This window comes from Molossus molossus, unplaced genomic scaffold (assembly GCF_014108415.1).
Source record: "Molossus molossus isolate mMolMol1 unplaced genomic scaffold, mMolMol1.p scaffold_m16_p_14, whole genome shotgun sequence".
Classification (NCBI taxonomy): Eukaryota; Metazoa; Chordata; class Mammalia; order Chiroptera; family Molossidae; genus Molossus; species Molossus molossus.
In genome coordinates this window covers 56,684,806-56,705,580 of record NW_023425349.1, presented here as the reverse complement: position 1 = coordinate 56,705,580, position 20,775 = coordinate 56,684,806, and the positions used below count along the sequence as shown (strand labels likewise).

The 20,775-nt window shown below is 39.3% G+C and overlaps 1 protein-coding gene across 3 annotated transcripts in view; it reads right to left on the bottom strand.

The window, feature by feature from the left end:
- The window catches only part of RCL1 (RNA terminal phosphate cyclase like 1), a 72,304-nt gene that overhangs the window by 39,137 nt on the left and 12,392 nt on the right, over nt 1-20,775 (bottom strand). Inside the window, exons 1-2 of one of the 3 annotated variants that reach the window (XM_036261106.1) lie at nt 13,852-13,872; nt 3,652-3,723 (exon numbers count right to left, since the gene is read on the bottom strand). Coding sequence is in view for 1 of the 3 variants with exons in the window: in XM_036261101.1 (XP_036116994.1) it covers nt 3,652-3,723 (72 nt within the window). In the remaining 2 variants the exon portion in view is untranslated. Of the gene's footprint in view, nt 1-3,651; nt 3,724-6,667; nt 6,704-13,851; nt 13,873-20,775 lie in introns of those variants that run through there. The other 2 variants (XM_036261102.1, XM_036261101.1) reach the window with 2 other exon arrangements.

The window sequence follows — 20,775 nt, the reverse complement described above, 5'->3', positions numbered from 1 at the left end:
TGGCAGGGCAGAGAAAAACTCCTAATAGGCATCTTAGTCTGCCAACAGCACATTCCTAGACTGTGCTAAATAAGGCCATTTACAAACGATGCTCTGAAACGATCACACCAGTAATCAGCTTCTTCTAGGCCCTGAAATAAGATTTCCAGCTTCTGCACACCAAACAAGATGCCTAGAAAAGGCAAGTATTGCCCTGGCCAGTTTGGCACAGCGGTTAGAGTGTCGGCCCGTGGACCAGAGTTCCGGGTTCAGTTCCCGCTACGGGCATGTACCTTGGTTGCAGTTTGTCCCCGGCCCTGGTCGGGGTCATGTGGGTGGCGACCAATGTGTCTTTCTTACATCGATGTTTTTCTCTCTCTCTCACTCTATCTGAAGATAAATGCAGAAGTGTCCTCAGGTGAGGATAAAAAAAAAAAAAAAGCAAGTACTTTATCGCAATTCCATTAATAGTTGCTATAACAGCCCTGGCCAGTTTGGCTCAGCGGTTAGAGCGTAGGCCTGCGGTCCGCAGAGACCCGGGTTCGGTTCCCGCTAAGGGCACGTACTTCGGTTGCAGTTTGTCCCCGGCCCTGGTTGGTCGTGCGGGTGGCAGCCACTCGATGTGTCCCTTTACGTCGATGTTTCTCTCTCTCTCCCTTCCTCTCTCTCCCTCCCACTCTATCTGTACAAAAAATGGAAAAATATCCTCGGGTGAGGATAAAAAAAAAAAAAAAAGTTGCTATAACAGTAACTAATGAAAATATCTAAATTTATTTAATGGCTTTATTAGAAACTCTTTATTATCTTTATTCACTTTTCACATACTCATTTCTTACTAAATTAACACATTAGAGGAAAAACAAAGATACTGTAGATGATCTAGGGGGTATAAATGGGTAAAACAAGGTCTTTTTGCTGCTAAAATGTTTCGCAATGTCTTCTGGCACAATTTACCAATAAACAAACTTAGCAACAGAAGAAGGAGATGTGCTCAATCACTCAAGTAAAAAGCAGCTCTTGGGAGTTTCACAGAATAGGTTTTACTATATTAAAAACCAAAATCCCAACAATGACAATCAAAATCATTCCTTCCACACTTCTCAAAGGGAAAGAGTCTACATCAGTTATTCTAAACACTATTATTGAGTCGCAAAACCAATCCTGTAGGTCAAAAAGCCATTTTTAAAAAAGCTGTATAACCACTAAATGCTGCAAATCTGTTTATGCCTGCAAATTAACCACATCAAAAACTGACCAGATCATGAGAATGAAGTATTCTATCTACTCTTGGGTGTGTGTGTGTGTGGGGGGGGGGGGGTATGGGGTGTTTTGTTGGGACAGGGAGATATGAGGTAGAAGCAAGATCATGCAAATGTCTACTTCCCAACCTAAGCTGCAGATGTGACTAGAAAAGAATAGAAGTGCCTGCCCTATGAACCACCAATATGAACTGCTGAAAAAAATCTCCAGCCATTTCACAGTAAACAAGGAAGACTAATGAAATCATAGCTTGCAAAAGGTATCTGAAGCCTCATGCCTAAAACCTGTTCTTTGTAAGGTATGGCAGAATGCAGCTACAGATCAATAACTTTTGTGTGGTGCCACTTAGGAAGCTAAGCTTGTCTTCTTTCTTAAAAGAGTCAACATATGGGCCCTGGCTGGTGTGGCTCAGTTGGTTGGAGCTTCATCCTGTACACTGAAAGGTTGTGGGTTTGATTCCCGGTCAGGGCACATTCCCTGGTCGGGATGCATACGGGAGGCACCAATCGATGTTTCTCTCACAATGATGAATGCTATAATACCATATTAGGCCCACTGAAATAATTGAGATTAATCTTCGATATCTGGACTAGTGAAAAGAAAAGCTGGCTGCAGAACACATAAAGAGCACAACCCTGTCGGTCTAAAATCCAGAAGTGCCATGTAAGCAAATGCAGATAGAGGAGAGAAGACAAGAGCACACACCCCAAGCTGTGACCATGGCTGCACCTGGGAAGGGAATGGAATGGGAAGCAGGTGAAGGGACTTGCACAATTGTTGCATATACTTTTTTATTTTTATTTATATTTTTAATCCTCACCCAAAGATATTTTTCCATTTATCTTCAGGGAGAGTGGGAAGGAGGAAGAGAGGAAGAGAGAGAGAGAGAGGTGAACATCTATGTGAGAGAGACACATCGATTGGTTGCCTCCCATATGACCCCAACCAGGGCTGGGGACAAACCACAACTGAGGTACATGCCCCTGGCCGGAATCAAACCCAGGACTCTTTGATCCGTGGGCCAATGCTCTGATTGCTGAGCTGAACTGGCCAGGACTACATATACTTTTTAAAGGACAAAATAAGCCCTGGCTGGTTTGGCTCAGTGGTTACAGCGTTGGCTCTTGGACCACTGAGTCAAGGATACATACCTCAGTTGCAGTTCATCCCCCGGCCCTGGTTGGGGTGGTGCAGGAGGCAACCAGTCAATGTGTCTCTCTCATGTCAATGTTTCTCTCTCTCTCCCTCTCTCCCACTCTATCTGAAGATAAACAGAAAAATATCCTCAGGTGAGGATTAAAAATAATAATGCCCTGTTGGCTCGCGGTCTGGAGAGACCCGGGTTCAGTTCCCGCTAAGGGCACATGCCTGAGTTGCCATTTGTCCCTGGTCCCAGTTGGGACTGTGTGGGTGGCGACCACTTGATGGGTCTCTCTCACATTGATGTTTCTCTCTCTCTCCCTCTCGCTCTATAAATGCAAAAAGTGTCCTAAGGTGAGGATTAAAAAAATAATAATAGCCCTGGCCAATTTGGCTCAGCAGTTAGAGCATTGGCCTGCGGTCTGGAGAGACCTGTGTTCAGTTCCTGCTAAGGGCACATACCTTGGTTGCAGTTTGTCCCTGGCCCTGGTTGGGTAGCAACCACTTGATGTGTCCCTTTCACGTCAATGTTTCTCTCTCTCTCTCTCTTCCTTCCACTCTATCTGAACAAAATATCAAAAAATAATAATAATAATAATAATTTTAAAAAAAGAAAATTCAGCCCTGGCTGGTGTTCTCAGTGGTTAGAGCATTGGCCTGTGCACCAAAGTGTCTAGAGTTTAATTCCTGGTCAAGGGCACATAGCTGGGAAGCAGGTTTGAACCCAGGGCCCAGTTAGGGTTCGTGCAGGAGACAACCAACTGATATGTCTCTTTCACATCGATGTTTCTCTCTCTCTTCACCCCCCACCCGTCTCTCTCTTCGCCCCCCACCCCTGTCTCTCTCTTTTCCTCCCTCTCCAAAAATCAATGAAAAAAACATCCTCAGGTGAGAATTAACAAAAAATAAAAAATAAAATTCAGCATATTCAACTATCACATAGAGTTTGTTGTAAGATTTTGTTGTGACAATATAAGTAAATGGACTTTGAAAAGTTGTACATAAATGTTAGGTATAAAATATTTTTACTGCTTAAAAAAAGGAAGTGCTTGTTTGTTGATCTGAAATTTTCAATCTTCTAGCTTCCTTAAATCAAGTATACGCTCCTTAAACTGGCAAGAGTTCACACATATCTCCAAACAGTTGTATCACAGAAACTAGATTTTTCCATTTGTATACAATATTTATACCATCAAAAGGAGTGAGAAACAGCAGAACATTTAAGTAGTGCATATGTAGGTGCTTTCCAGAATGGGAAGAAAAGGACCTTACCTGTTTGGTTTATTTCAATTCGAGAACCATTTGTTATTTTGTCTAACAGCCTTATGAAGCTGGCTTCAAAATCTGTGGGAAAAGAGAAAACAGATTGGCCTCATGTTAGGTTACCCTTTACCAACAGCACGTCCCTTTCAGGTACTGTGAAGGAGGGTAGGTTACTTCCTGTATCACAGCTGGGTTTTTCTCATGACCTGGTGGGATCACTGGCTAAAGAACCTTAAGCAGCAAAAAAGCACTGACTAGCACATATATGTTTGGTAGAGCTATTAAAACAGCTCAGCTTTCACATTCCACAAAAAATTGAAACTCTACCAGCAATCTGAAGCAATATTAACTTTAGTAGCCTAACAACCTTAAGACTTGTTCTTCTGACCTGAGAAGCACATGCCAAATGAGAAATAAATAGCAGTAAGAAGAAAAGAGTTTTAAAGTCAAATTCTTACTTGTTACAGAATACCTGAGAGGAGAGATTAAATCGAGGTCACTGTCTCTCCCATTCAACAAAGCATCCCTTCTCCCCTCCCCTACCGTTTTACTGATCTAGAGCTCTCTAGCCAGTTCAATTTTTAATTTCATTATAAAAGGTGCCGGATGTACAGTATTACTGCACCTTTTTTAAAAAAAATGCAAGGCAGTCCTGTTCAGTTTGGCTCAGCGGTTGGAGCGTTGGCCTGCGGACAAGAGGGGCCCGGGTTCGGTTCCTGCTAAGGGCATGTACCTCAGTTGCAGTTTGTCCCTGGCCCCAGTTGGGATTGTGTGGGTGGCAACCAGTTGATGTGTCTCTCTCGTGTGGATGTTTCTCTCTCTCTCTTCCTCCCTCTCTCCGTCCTCAGGTAAGGAAATAAATAAATAAATAAATAAATAAATAAATAAATAAAATGCAAGAGAAAAGACTGAAAGGAAAACACTAAATGTTAATAAATGGGTTTCTCTTCATGGCAGGACTTTATAGGAAGAATTTTCTTGTTTAAATTTTAACATTCAAATTGGCTTCAATTCCTTTTAAGAACAGATAGTTAAGCTGGTCATTCTTTTTAAAAAGGGGGGTAGAAGGGCAGGAACTGATTTTAAACGTGAAATATGGAAGGAGGTAGAGTGAAAACTCAGGAGAATATGTCCTCTGGCCTTCCCGAGTTGATCTCATACACAAACAAACGTGTGCGCGCACGCTTAAGTTTCAACCTCCCTCCCATGAATGAGGATAGAAGTCCAACTCTTCTGCACTGAGGCTAATGACATGGTCTGACACCTTAATGCAGCTCCCACTCCTATAAACAACTAGCAGAGTTTGTGAGCACAGACTCCAGCAGTCACCTAAACTGATCCCAAAGGGTCAGCAAATGACCTAAGCAATTCCTATCCACCTGTTCTACTACTTAATGTTGTCCCATAACTGCTGTCATAATAGATTCTTCAATCTGTACAAAGACCCATGGGCTAAAGTGAGAGAAACTGCAATGTTCTGAAACATGTAATAACAGCAGGTGTGTATTAATGCTTACTTATACATTCTCTCATTTAATACTCGAAACCCCAAGGCAGGAAGCGCCATTCCCATTTTATAGAAGGCTTAAGCTCAAGAATGCCTACTAGCTTGTGACTGGACAGTGGCAGAGCCAGGAGCTAAGCCCAAGTCCATCCTTCTCCAAAGTCCAGGCTCTTAAGCACACCACAACTGTAGTTTGCCTCGGAGCCAACATTTTCCTCTAGCAGTGACCAGTATAATCACTGGAGTCAATTTAATGAGTCCCCAATCACCACTTATTTTTAATAAAATTAGAACAGAATAAATGATACCAGAATAACTGTACACAGTAAAGGTACTGTTCGAGAAAACTTTAGCACACACACATATATTTGTATGTGTATTAAGTTGTGAGGTTAAGTAGCATCACAAATTTTCAAAGTAACTCAATTACAAAAGTTAACTAGAAAATTTAACCAGAAATTATTTCTATGGTCTCTTTATATAGAATAATTCTGGGTGCCTTTTAAATTTTATTTATTTATTTAAAATATTTTTTCCTTTGCCCTGGCTGGTTTGGCTCAGCGGTTAGAGTGTTGGCCTGCGGTCCAGAGAGACCCAGGTTCGGTTTCCGCTAAGGGCACGTGCCTCGGTTGCACTTTGTCCCCGGCCCTGGTTGGGCGTGCGGATGGCAGCCACTCGATGTGTCCCTTTCACATCGATGTTTCTCTCTCTCTCTCGCTCTTGCTCTCTCTCTCTCTTTCTCCCTCCCTCCCACGCTACCTGAACAAAAAATGGAAAGGTGTCCTCAGGTGAGGATAAAAAAAATAAAAAACAAAAAAAATAAATAATTCTTTCCTTTATTGATTTTAGAGAGAGAAGTGAGAGGGAGAGAGAGATAGAAACACCGATGAGAGAGAACATCAATTGGCCGCGTCCTGCATGCCCCCCACAAAGGATTGGGCCCACAACATGGGCATATGTCCTGACTGGGAATCAAACAGGCAACCTCTTGGTGCTTGGGTCGATGCTCAACCACTGAGTCATACTGGCCGGACCTGGATGCTTTTTTTAAAAATCAGGCATGATCTGTATACCATAATACCACTTTCTATTTATGTTTTAAAAAATGCAAGGTACTTGGCACAAAAACGAAAAATTCTTGATTTGCTCAAGCTTCCAAGGTCCCTAAATGGGAGAGAGGAACAAGCTTTATGAATAAAGCCCTAAATTAAACTTTAAAGCTTTTAGAGATTAGGACAGGGAGAAAAAGCACGACTTGAGAAAAGAATTCTCTTCTTTTTTTTTTTGCAATCCACAGGGGCTCTTAAGCATGAACATAGTTAAAAATGTCCAGCAGCAGAACATGAGTAGAAACACAATGGGCACATAAAGAGACCTGCAGGCAGGACTATGCCCTGGTCACAACAAATAAGTGCTCAGGAAGCAATACTTCAAAGAATCAAACACAGAGCTAGTTCTGGAATCCTAGCAACAGTGAAGATATAGCTCCATCACCTGGTACAAAAAAGATCTCAAGTTCACCTAATAATAGTAAGAGGGGAGTTCCCCAAGCTTCAGTAAGACAAGATGTGTAGAACTCCTTGCCCCTTCACTTCCCACACACCCTATGTGACTCTTCCTCTTCAAATCTGCTCCTGGGGGGTACAAAATTCCAGATATCTAAAAATATTAGGGGAGAGTTCCAAAAATAAGCACAATTTCACTACATTGCTTAAGAATACATATTAGATTATAAAGTTATAAAGACAATTAACATGAATGCCATAATAGTCAGGAAAGGGGCCACCACTAGGAGCATGGAAGGAGCTGTAAATGAAAAAGGCCACAGAGGTGCAGGTAATGTTCTATTTTTTTTAATCCAGATGGGTCACACAGGTATTCATTTTATAATCCTTTAAGTATTACTTTCATGTCTTATGCATTTCCTATGTTGCTGTATTTCATATTTTAAGCAATTTGTACTGTTAGGATCTTCAATCTCAGGACTCCCTAAACACCAAATCCAATGTCCTCCCCTCCATAACCCACTAAGGAAGTTGAGTTCATAATTTCTGTAAGGGGGACAATAACTCCTATAAAACAGTGGCAGTTATCAGCCTGACACATTCCTCACTAAAAAAGCAAAACTACGTGTCAAGGAAGTAGAGCAAGGGAAAGAACACAATCTAGAAGCCTACATATTTTTTTATTAATTAATTTATTTTTGTTACAGATGTTTCTCCTTTTCCCCCCAGATTCCCCGCTTCCCTTCCCTCCCCACCCTGTCCACAGCTTTGTTGTCCATGTCCATTGTTCATGCATACATGCATATAAGTCCTGTGTTTTATCTCTCCCCCACACCTCCTCTTCTGAGTGTTGTCAGTCTGTACCCCACTTCCATGTCTCTGGGACTACCCCATTCCTCAGACTGTTGTGTTCATTATATTCCACAAATAAGGGAGATCATATGATACTTGTCTTTCTGTTTGGCTTGTTTTGCTTAGGATAATATTTTCCAGGTCCCTCCATGTCGTCTCAAAAAATGAGAGATCTTTCTTTCTTACAGTTGCATAGTATTCCATTGTGTATATGTACCACTGCTTTTTTATCCATTCGTCTACTGATGGATATTTGGGCTGTTTCCAGATCTTAGCTATTGTAAATAGTGCTGCTACGAACATGGGGGTACATATATTCCTTCTGATTGGTGTTTCAGGCTTCTTAGGCTATATTCCTAGAAGTGGGATTACTGGGTCAAATGGCAGTTCTCTTTTTAATTTTTTGAGGAAACACCATATTGTTTTCCATAGTGGCTGCACTAGTCTGCATTCCCAGCAGTGGACTAGATCTCCTTTTCTCCACATCCTCGCCTGGCGGCCATTCTGACAGGTGTGAGATGATACCTCATTGTTGTTTTAATTTGCATCTCGCTGATGATTAGTGATGTTGAGCATTTCTTCATATGTCTCTTAGCCATTTGTATGTCCTGTTTGGAGAAGTGTCTATTCAGCTCCTCTCCCCATTTTTTAATTGGGTTCTTTGTCTTCCTTTTGTGGAGTTGTATGAGCACTCTATATATTTTGGAAATTAACCCCTTATCTGATGTATCGTTGGCAATTATGCTCTCCCACAGTGGGTTGCCTTTCCATTTTGGTGGTTTCCTTTGCTGTGCAGAAGCTTTTGAGTTTGATGTAGTCCCATGTGTTCATTTTCTCCTTTATTTCTGTTGCCTTAGGTGATGTATCAGTGAAAATTCTGCTCCATATGATGTCTGAAATTTTGTTGCCTACAGTTTCTTCTAAAATTTATATGGATTCATGGGTCACATTTAAGTCTTTTATCCATTTTGAGTTTATTCTTGTGTATGGTGTAAGTTGATGGTCTAGTTTCATTTTTCTGCATGTAGCTGTCCAATTTTCCCAACACCATTTATTAAAGAGGCTGTCTTTACTCCACTGTATGCTCTTGCCACCTTTGTCAAATATTAATTAAGCATATTGTCTTGGGTCCATTCCTGGGTTCTCTAGTCTATTCCATTGATCTATCTGCCTGTTCTTGTGTAGAGACCTATACTTTAAAAACAAGGAACAAATCTTAATAAATACAGCTTTAATTTAAAATTATTATAACAATTGCCTGGCCAGTGTGGCTAAGTGGTTGAACATCGACCCATGAACCAAGAGGTCGCCGGTCTGATTCCTAGTCAGGGCACATGCCTGGGTTGTAGGCCTAATCCCCATTGGGGAGCAAGCAGGAGGTGGCCAATCGATTTTCTCTCTCATAGATGTTTCTCTCTCTCTCCCCCTCTCCCTTACTCTCTCTCTGTAATATCAATAAAGAAAAAAATTTTTTAAATAAAATCAGTAAAGAAAAAAATTTTTTTAATAAAAGTATTATAACAACTTAAATATCTAGAAATACTAATCTTTTTAATTAATTATAAAACATCTATATATCAGAACACTTTGCAGCCTTAAAATTAATAAAGTTTTATATATACTGATGCGAATCATCTCCATGGTATATTAAGTGGGAAAAAAGTAAGATGCAGATGGTCATTTGTGTGAAAAAGGAAGAAGTGCATATGCATTTGTTTACTAAAATAAAAGATGATGAAAAAGAAAAAGAAGCCACCGCCGCCACCCTGTAAAGAAACTCAAAAAACTTGTAATACTAGTTGGTTCACAGGGAAGGAAGACTGGGAAACAGAGACAGACTATGTAAGCCTTTTTGTTCCCTTCGAATTTCATGCCATGTATATGTGTTTTTAAAAATACATAAGCCTAGCCCAGCCAGTGTGACTCAGTGGTTAACCATCAACCCATGGACTAATAGGCTGCTGGTTCAATTCCTGGTCAGGGCACACGTCCAGGTTGTGGGCTCCATCCCCAGAAGGAGGCGAGCGAGAGGCAGTCGACTGATGTTTCTCTCTCTCTCTCTCTCCCATCCTCTCTCTCTAAAATAAATAAAGAAGAAAAAAAATACATTAGCCCTGACCAGGTAGCTGAGTTGGTTAGGGCATTGTCCCATATGCTGAGGTTGCGGTTTCAATCCTGGTCAAGGCACATAGAAGAGTCAACCAGTGAATGCATAAATAAGTGGAATAACAAATCGATGTTTCTCTCTCCCTCTCTCTCTAAAATCAATCAATAAAAAATGTTTAAATATATAAAATTTAAATTAAAGATACATTATAAAGGTACTGTAACACAATTTAAACAACCAACATAATTGATCCCATTAAAGAATCTATAAAAGCCCTGACCAGGTGGCTCAGTTGGTTGAAGTGTTGTCCTGTGCACCAAATAGTTGCGGGTTTGATACCTGTTCAGGGGGCATATGGAAGGAGGCAACCAACCGATATTTCTCTCACGTCAATGTTTTTATGTCTCTAAAAAACACATCCTCAGGTGAGGATTAAAAAAAAAAAGTCTAGCCCTGGCCGGTTTGGCTCAGCGGTTAGAGCGTTAGCCTGCGGTCTGGAGAGACCCGGGTTCAGTTCCCGCTAAGGGCATGTAACTTGGTTGTAGTTTGTCCCCGACCCTGGTTGGGTCGTGCAGGTGGCAACCACTCGATGTGTCCCTTTCACGTCGATGTTTCTCTCTCTCTCTCCCCCTCCCACTCTATCTGAACAAAAAATGGAAAAATGTTCTCGGGTGAGGATTAAAAAAAAAAAAAAAAAAAAAAAAGTCTAGCCTGGCCGGTGTGGCTCAGTGGCTGAGTGTCAACCCATGCACCAAGAGGTCACCGGTTCTATTCCCGGTCAGGGCACATGTCCAGTTTGTGGGCCAAATCCCCAGTGGGGGAGGCGTGCAGAAGGCGGCCATTCAATATTCTCTTTCATTGATGTTTCTATCTCTTTCTCCCTTCCTCCTTCTCTAAAATAAATTTTAAAAAGGTACATAAAAGAGCTTTATAATACTATGCAGCCATTAAAAATATTTTAAATAATTATTTAATTACATGAGGAAATGCTCATATTATACTAAGAAAAAAATTAAAAAGTAAAAATAAAATGTGATTTCATTTTCTTTTTTTTTTTTTTTATCCTCATCCGAGGACATTTTTCCATTTTTTGTACAGACAGAGTGGGAGGGAGAGAGAGGAAGAGGGAGAGAGAGAGGGAAACATCGATGTGAAAGGGACACATCGAGTGGCTGCCACCCGCACGACCGACCAGGGCCGGGGACAAACTGCAACCGAGGTACGTGCCCTTAGCGGGAACCGAACCCGGGTCTCTCCGGACCGCAGGCGGACGCTCTAACCGCTGAGCCAAACCGGCCAGGGCTGATTTCATTTTCTTTAGAGAAGTAACTAAAAGATGAGAAAGCAAACTATGTATTAACATGCGAAATTAGGAGTCATTATTTTCCTTATTGAATCCAAAAAGGTATTATAAGTGCACACCCAATTCTCAGAATAAATTAAAAGATGGCCACCTATTTGGAAATAATGTATGTACAAAATATATACATATTTTATATATAATATGTAATTACATATAATGTGATAAATAATAAATCATATTTTAACTTAAAGAAATATATAACATTATTATTTTTTTTAAATCCTCACCCAAGGATATTTTTCCATGTATCTTCAGTCAGACTGGGAGGGAAGAACAGAGAGAGAGAAAGAGAGAGAAACATCAATGTGAGAGACACACTGACTGGTTGCCTCCTGCATGATCCTGACCAGGGCCGGGGACCGAACCACAACCAAGGTATGAACCCATGACTCTGGTCCACGGGCTGACACTCTAACCGCTAAGCCAAACCAGCCAGGGCTATGAAATCATTCTTAAATTATGACCAGGTCAAGAAAAAAAGTGCAAAACAATAAAATATCTTAAACAAAAATCGATAAAACATCAATTTTATCAAAATATATGGGAATTTGCCAAAGAAAATTTTACTACTCAAAATACCTTAGTAATTAAAAGACAAGCAAGAGCAAATGAACTGAGGTTTTAGAAATGTAACAAAATTACAAAAGTAAATAAAAACAATCTCAAAAAAATAAAGTAGAAAATATAGTAGAAAAATTAAGCTAATTCAATGAGAAAATATAACACAACTCAATAGACTCATTCATTTTTTTTTATTGATTTTTAGAGAGAGAAACATTGATTTGTTATCCCACTTAATTATACATTCATTGGTTGCTTCTTGCATGTGCCCTGATCAGGGATTGAACCCACAACCTTGGCATATCAGGATGATGCTCTAACCAACTGGGCTACCCAGCCAGGTAGCCTCATTCATTTTTAAAAGGAAAAAAAGTAAATTAATAAAATCAACAATAAAAATAATATAGCCTTGGCTGGTTTGGCTCCGTGGTTAGAGCATCAGCCTGCAGACCAATGAGTTTCAGGCTTGATTCCAGTCAAGGGAACGTACCTCGGTTACTGATGGTCCCCAGCCCTGGTCATGGTCGTGCTGGAGGCAACCTGTCGATGTTGTCTCTCTCACATCAATGTTTCTGTTACTTTGTCTCTCTCTCTCTCTCTTTCTCTCTCTCACTCTCACTCTCTCTCTCCCTCTCTCCTTCCCTCTCACTCTATCTGAAGATAAATAGAAAATATTCTCTGGTGAGGATTTAAAAAATAATAATAATATAAACAATAAAAAAGATTTCAAGCTTTTGTGGTAAATTATTCTCTATTATTTTCAGATACATTAGGAATTAAGGTAGACAGTAGCTATGTAAAGCAATGACAAATCAAAATAAACAAAAAAGGCAAAAAAAGATAAGCCCCCAAAAAAAGGAATGAGAAAATGTATTAAATAATAAGCAGAAAAGAACACTGGTGAAGTTACTGGAGAATTTTTTCCAACATTCAATAACAAAAAAAAATTCTTATAGTACACATTCCAAAGAACAGAAAGAATTGGAGGAGACGGCTTCAACTGCAGAACAGTTAAAAGCACCACACACAAAAAGTTAAATTACAAACTGACCTTATTTAATGAGAACCAACAAAAACTCCTAAATAAAATCTAAGAAAGAGATCATAACACATTTTTTTTACTATCCACTCTGATTAAGAAGGGTGCGTCCCAGGAATAGGCTTCAGATAAAGTACAAGAAAATTGCAACATAATTAAATACAAGATTAAGTACATAAACAGGGGGATCAAGTAACTAGCTTAGCTGCTAGTGAAAAGGCATCTGTTAACATTCAACATCTATTTTCTAGTAAAATTCTGTTTCAAAGTACAAAGAATAAACTTATTTAATGTAACAGAGTTTATATATATATATAAAGAAGCCTTAAAATTGAAGAAGTCTTTGTGGCCTTGTGGTAGGCTAAGATTTCTTTAAAAGGACACAGAAAGATTTATAAATTGGACTACATTAAAAGTAGTAACTATTTTTCATCAAAGGATACCACAAGGAATGTGAAAAGACAAGTCACACTCTTAATGGTATGATTTGCAATACTTTAAATCATGATATAGCAAGGAAGATCAACAAACTACAGCTGCTACAACAGAGGAATCTCACAAACATAATACAGAAATAAAGAAGCCAGACACTGACTCAAATTATTGTGTAAAAAGTCAATTTGCTGTTTATGTTGGCAATGGGAAGAAATAGTGTGACTGGAAGCAAGCATGAGAGGGGTTTTGGGTACACTGGTCATGTTTAATTTCTTTTTTTTTTTTTTCATTTATTTATTTTTTTAATCCTCACCCAAGGACATTTTTCCATTTTTTGTTCAGATAGAGTGGGAGGGAGGGGGAGAGAGAGGGGGAGGGAGGGAGAGAGAAACATTGACATGAAAGGGACACATCAAGTGGCTGCCTCCCGCATGCATGACCCAACCAGGACTGGGAACAAACTGCAACAGAGGTACATGCCCTTAGCGGGAACCGAACCTGGGTCTCTCTGGACTGCAAGCCGACGCTCTAACCGCTGAACCAAACCAGCCAGGGCTAAATATATCTTTTAAAAAATGGCAGAAGGTGTCAATACAAGGAAGAAATATCAATTAAGGAAAAAGCCATCTTACCAATTAAGCAAGAGAATTTTACATACTTTCATATGACCCCACAGTCCCAGCTTCTTTTTTTTAAAGCATAGTCTGTGACCTAGCAATTCTACATCTAGAACTTTATCCTGCAGAAATAGATGTATGCTAGGATATATGCACAAAAATATTTACTGCTGCTTTATTTATTATTTATAATAACAAACACTCAAAAAAATTTTTTGTCCCTTACCTTCAAATTTTCTTACATATTTTGCTTTGCTTATATAAAAACCTGTACAAGAAATAAAATCAACAAAGGGCAACTTAACTTTCTGATTTTACTACCTTCCAAACTCTTCAGTTCTATTTCTACTATTCTTTACAAACACACTGGGAGGAAGTAAGCTCTCTCTAGCAGAAATTCTTTAGAGCATTTCCTCCACCTAAGAATATTAGAGACAGAGAAAAACAACATTACGTAATATAAAAGAGTCAATCCACCAATCTTAGATACACCAAATAACAAAGATGCAAGATATATGAAGTTAAAACTGTTCTAACTGAAGAAAGACAAGTCTACAATTATAGTTGGAGACTTCATTCAATACCCCTCTCTCCTCACTAATCAACAGAACAACTAAATCAGCGATTTTCAACCTTCTTCATCTCATGGCACACATAAACAAATTACTAAAATTCTGCCACACACCAAAAAATATATTTTTTGCTGATCTGAACAAAAATTAGGTATAATCCTCATTCATTCACACTAGACAGCTATTGTGTTGGCTGTTGTCGTTTTTTATTCAGCAATCTAAGGGAAAAGAGGTCAGTGCTCCTGACTAAACAGTCAGGTATTGTATGTTTTAAAAATTCTCGTGGCACACCAGGGTGCCTGCCGCAGTACACCAGTTGAAAATCACTAAACTAGACAGAAAATAAGAAAGAGCAAAGAAGAACTCAACAATGTCATCAACCAATAGGACCTAATCAATATTTATAAATCACTCCACCCACAACAGTAGATTACACATTCTTTCCAAGTGCTCATGGAACATATACCCAGATAAACCATTATATCTTGGGCCATACAGAAAACAAATGTAAAACAATTGAAATCATACAGACCATGTTTGCCAACCATAATGGAATTAAACTGAAATCAGTAACAGAAAGATAACACAAAAATATACCCACATTTGGAAACTAAACACACTAATAAATAATTCATGGTTCGCCCACCTGGTGTGGCTCAGTGGATTGAGCACTGTCCCATGCACCAAGAGGTTGCTGGTTTGATTATCAGTCAGGGCACATGGATAGGCATACAGGAGGCAGCCAAATGATGTTTCTCTCTCATCCATGTTTGTATCTCTCTCCCCCACTCCCTTCCTATCTAAAAAAATTTTTAAATAAAAAATATATTTAAAAAATAATGATGGTTCAAAGAGGAAATCTTAAAGGAAAGAAAAAAATGCATTCAACTGAATGAAAATTAAAATATGACATATCAAAAATCGTGAGACACAGCTAAAGCAGGATTAAAAGGGGAGTTTATTGCACTAAAGACATATATCAGAAAAGGGAAAGTTTCCAATAATCTAAGCCCCATCTCAAAAACTTAGAAAATAAGAGGAAAAAAACAAAAAACAACAGCTCTGGCCAGTTTGGCTCAGCAGTTAGAGCACTGGCCCACGGACCAATGAGTCGCAGGTTCGATTCAAGTCTAGGGCAGGTACCTCGGTAGCAATTCATCCCCAGCCCTGGTAGGGGTAGTGCGGGAGGCAGGATTCAATGTGTCCCTTTCACGTCGATGTTTCTCTCTCTCCCGTTCCCACTCTATCTGAACAAAAATGGAAAAATGTCTTCGGATGAAGATAAAAAACAAAACGAAACCAAAAAGAAAAACAAAAAAAAACAAGTGAAGGAAAGATAATAATAATAAAAGACCAGAAATAAATGTAATTGAAAAATATTGACAAAAATCAATGAAACAAAAAGCTGGCTCTTTTATTTTTCTATTAAAAAAATTTTTTTTTTCCCTTTATTGCTTTTATAGAGAGATGGAGAGGGAGAGAGAGACAGAAACATCGATGAGAGAGAGAAACATCAATAGGCTGCCTCCTGAACGCCCCTACTGGGGATCAAGCTCGAACTTGGGCATGCGCCCTGACCAGGAATCAAACCGGGATCTCTCAGTCCGTGGGACAGGTGATATTCAATCCACTGAGTCACACCGGTCAGGCAAAAGCTGGCTCTTTTAAGTTAACACAACTCTAGCGAGACTGGCAAAGATAAAAGAGAGAAAACAATCATCATTATCAGGAATGAAATGGGATATCACCCATATTCACAGACTAAAGAAAAAAAATTACATGATTACATCAATTGGTGCTGAAGAAGCATTTGACAAAATACATACTCAATCACAATTTTTTAAAAAACCTCTTCACTCCAAAATGGCAGCAGAGTGAACGGAAGCTACACAGACCATCTCCCAGGACCAAACTGTAATTACAACTAAAACACAGACAAATCCACGGGAAAGAGCAACAGAAAAGCAGCTTGCGAGGACCATATAACCAGGGACCCTGAATCGATCCTGGTAGGATTGTGAAGGCCCGAAACAGGGGCTGGGAGCCCATGATCGGCAGCTCGGCAGCAGCCTTGGCTGTGAGCGGTGCCCTCGGGTTACACTCCCAAGCGGCTCCACAGCGCAGAGCCGGGACAGAGGCTAAAAAAGCCACAGCCACTCACCTTGGGCTCCGGCAGAGGGAGGGCGCTCAGAGCTTTTGCTGAGTTGCAGCCACGCAGGACAGTGGCCATATTGCTCCTTCCCAGGGCTCTGGGGAGAGGCAGCAGCCCCTCCCTCGAAGATCCAACCCCACCCTGTGGGCCATTGAAATGCAAACTGATGCTTATTAACTAGCATCTGCCCCACCCTCCGGAAATCCCCTTATGTTGAACACCTGAGGGAGTTTTTCAATCAACTGACAACCCAAAACTCTTCAAATAACCTGGACAACTAGCCTCCAGGCAAAAAGCTAGAGGATAACAGTACCATTCCTGGGCTAGCAACTCTAACCAGGAAAGTAAGACTTGACAGTGGTGTTTAACGTGGGTCCTCCCTCGCACATCTAAACCCAGGAAAGGGAGCCACAAACAGCAGAACACCAACACCCACAGAGAAAACTTGACAGGCTCCAAAGTACACTGTGATAGCGAAAATGGTGAAACACAGAAACAGAAGCCAAATGAACGAGCAAGAGACCTCCACCGAAGATGAGATCAATGTGGAGCAGTTGGGCATGTTAACAGAGCTAGAATTCAGAGCCATGATCTTGAAGCTCAACAGCATGAGTAAGGACATAGAAGGGCTGAAAATAAACCAATTGGAAATTAAAAACCACCAGGAAGAGATCAAGAGTGACATATCAGAAATAAAGAACACATTGGAAGGTCTAAAGAGCACAGTAGAGGAAGCTGAGGACCGGATCAGCAAATTAGAAGACAGGGTAGAAAAAAAACAACCAATCAGAAAACCAAAAGGAAAAAACAATTAAAAAACAGGAAGACAGCTTAAGAGAACTGTGTGACAACTGGAAACGTAATAATATTCGCCATCATAGGAGTCCCCAAAGAAGAAGAAAATGAACAAGGATTAGAGAATATATTCAAAGAAATAGTGACAGAAAACTTCCCTAATTTGGTGAAAGAAGAAGTCATTCAAGTTCAAGAGGCACAGAGAGCCCCAAATAAGAAGAACCCAAACAGGCCCACACCAAGACACATAGTAATTAAAATGCCAAAAATTAAAGACAAAGAGAGAATCCTAAAAACAGCAAGAGATAAGCAACAGGATATCTACAAAGGAAACCCCATTCCAGACAAAAAAAAAGGCTAAGGGAATACATTAGCACCAAACCAGCACTACAAGAAATGTTAAAAGGACTGCTGTAATTAGTAGAAGAAATAGGAAGAAAAATAGAACCGCACTAAACAAAAATGTCAATAAACAAGTACATATCAATAATCACCTTAAAAGTAAATGGATCGAATGCTCTGATAAAAAGACACAGCATAGCTGATTGAATTAGAAAGCATGACTCATCTATATATTGTTTACAAGAGACCCACCTCACAACAAAAGACTCACATAGGTTGAAAGTGAAGGGATGGAACAAAATCTTCAAGCACACGGAAAGTAAAAAAAAAGCTGGGGTAGCAATACTCATACCTGATAAAACAGATTTCAAAATGAAGACCATAACTAGAGACAAAGAAGGCCACTACGTAATATTGAAAGGATCTATCCAACAAGAAGAAATAACCTTGATAAACATATATGCACCCAATATAAGAGCACCAAAATATATTAAAAATCTTCTGGAGGACTTCAAAGGAGAAATCGACAGCAATACAATCATAGACGGGGACTTCAACACACCACTGACACCACTGGATAAATCCTCTAGACAAAAAATTAGCAAGGAAACAGAGACTCTAAATGAAGCACTAGACCAAATGGATTTAATAGATATCTACAGAGAATTAAACCCCAAAACTACAGAATTCACATTCTTCTCAAGTGCACATGGGACATTCTCAAAGACAGACCACATGATAGGACACAAACTAAATCTCTACAAGTTCAAGAAGATTGAAATCATATCAAGCATCTTCTCAGATCACAATGACATGAAACTAGAAACCAACTGCAATAAGAACATGCAAAGACATTTGAACACATGGAGGATAAATAGCATGTTATTAAACAATAAATGGGTTACTGAGAAAATCAAGGAAGAAATTAAAAACTTCCTGAAAACTAATGAAAATGAACACACAACAACACAAAATCTATGTGATGCTGCGAAAGCATTTCTGAGAGGGAAGTTCATAGCACTAGAGGCCTACCTCAAGAAACAAGAAAAATTACTAATTGACTGTCTAACCTCACAACTTAAAGAACTAGAGAGCAAACAAAAAGAAAACCCCAGAGCAAGTAGTAGGAAGGAAACAGTAAAGATCAGAGCAGAAATAAATGACATAAAGACCAAAAAACAATTCAAAGGATCAATGAAACAAAGAGCTGGTTTTTCGAAAAGATAAACAAGATTGATGGGCACTTAGCTACACTCACCAAGGAACAAAGAGAACCCAAATGCACAAAATCAGAAATGAAAGAGGAGAAGTAACAACTGATACCACAAAAATACAAAAGATCGTTAACAGTTACTATGAACAATTAATTATATGGCAACAAATTTGACAATCTAAGCAAAATGGACAAATTTCTAGAAACACAGTCTCCCAAAACTGGACCGGGAAGAGAAAAAACTTGAACAGACCAATAACAACTAAGGAAATTGAAGAGGTAATTAAGACTCTCTGAGCAAACAAAAGCCCAGGCCCAGATGGCTTCACGGGGGAGTTTTACCGAACATTCAAAGAAGATCTAACACCCATTCTCCTCAAACTATTTCAAAAAATTCAAGAAGAAGGAAGACTTCCAAACCCATTTTATGAGGCCAGCATAATCCTAATTCCAAAACCAGAAAAAGACACTACAAAGAAAGAAAACTATAGGCCAATATCCCTGATGAACATAGATGCCAAAATCCTGAACAAAATACTAGCAAATCGGATCCAGAAATACATCAAAAAAATTATTCACCATGACCAAGTGGGATTCATCCCAGGGATGCAAGGCTGGTAGAGTATTCGCAAGTCAACAAATGTGATACATCACATAAACAAAATGAAGAATAAAAACCACATGATCATATCAATAGACGCTGAAAAAGCATTCGACAAAATCCAACATCCATTTCTGATAAAAACGCTCAGCAATGTGGGAATAGAGGGATCATATCTCGACATAATAAAGGCCATATACGAAAGACCTACAGCCAACATCATACTCAATGGGCAGAAACTAAAAACATTTCCCTTAAGAACAGGAACAAGACAGGGATGTCCACTTTCGCCACTATTATTTAACATTGTACTAGAAGTCTTAGCCACAGCAATCACACATGAAGAAAAAATAAAAGGGATCCAAATTGGAAAGGAGGGAGTAAAACTGTCATTATTTGCAGATGACATATTATACATAGAAAACCCTAAAGACTCCATCAAAAATCTACTAGACTTAAATGAATTTGGCAAAGTAACAAGATACAAAATTAACATCAAGAAGTCGATGGCATTCTTATATACCAATGATGAACTCACAGAAAGAGAAACGAATCCCATTTACCATCGTGGCAAAAAATTAAGATACCTAGGAATAAACTTAACCAACGAAGTAAAGGACCTATTTGCAGAAAACCACAGGACATTGGAAAAAGAAATAGAGGAAGATATAAAAAAGTGGAAGCACATACCCTGTTCATGGCTTGGAAGAATTAACATCATTAAAATTTCCATATTACCCAAAGCAATCTATAGATTCAATGCAATCCCCATCAAAATACCAACAACATATTTCACAGAAGTAGAACAAATACTTCAAAAGTTCATATGGAACCAAAACAGACCCCAAATAGCCACAGCAATTTTGAAAAAGAAGGACAAAGTAGGTGGGATCACATTACCGGATTTCAGGTTATACTACAAAGCGACTGTAATCAAAACAGCCTGGTATTGGCACAAGAACAGGCATATAGACCAGTGGAACAGAACAGAGAGCCCAGAAATGGACCCAAAGCAATATGTTCAATTAATATTTGACAAAGGTGGCAAGAGCACACAGTGGAGTAAAGACAGCCTCTTTAATAAATGGTATTGGGAAAATTGGACAGCTACATGCAAAAAAATGAAACTAGACCATCAACTTACACCATACACAAATATAAACTCAAAATGGATAAAAGACTTAAATGTGACCCGTGAATCCCGAAAAATTCCAGAAGAAAATATAGGCAACAAAATTTCAGACATCATACGCAGCAGAATTTTCACTGATACATCACCTAAGGCAACAGAAACAAAGGAGAAAATGAACACATGGGACTACATCAAACTCAAAACCTTCTGCACAGTGAAAGAAACAATCATCAAAATGGAAAGGCAACCCACTGTATGGGAGAACATCATTGCCAATGATGTATCAGATAAGGGACTAATTTCCAAAATACATAGAGCACTCATACAACTCAACAAAAGGAAG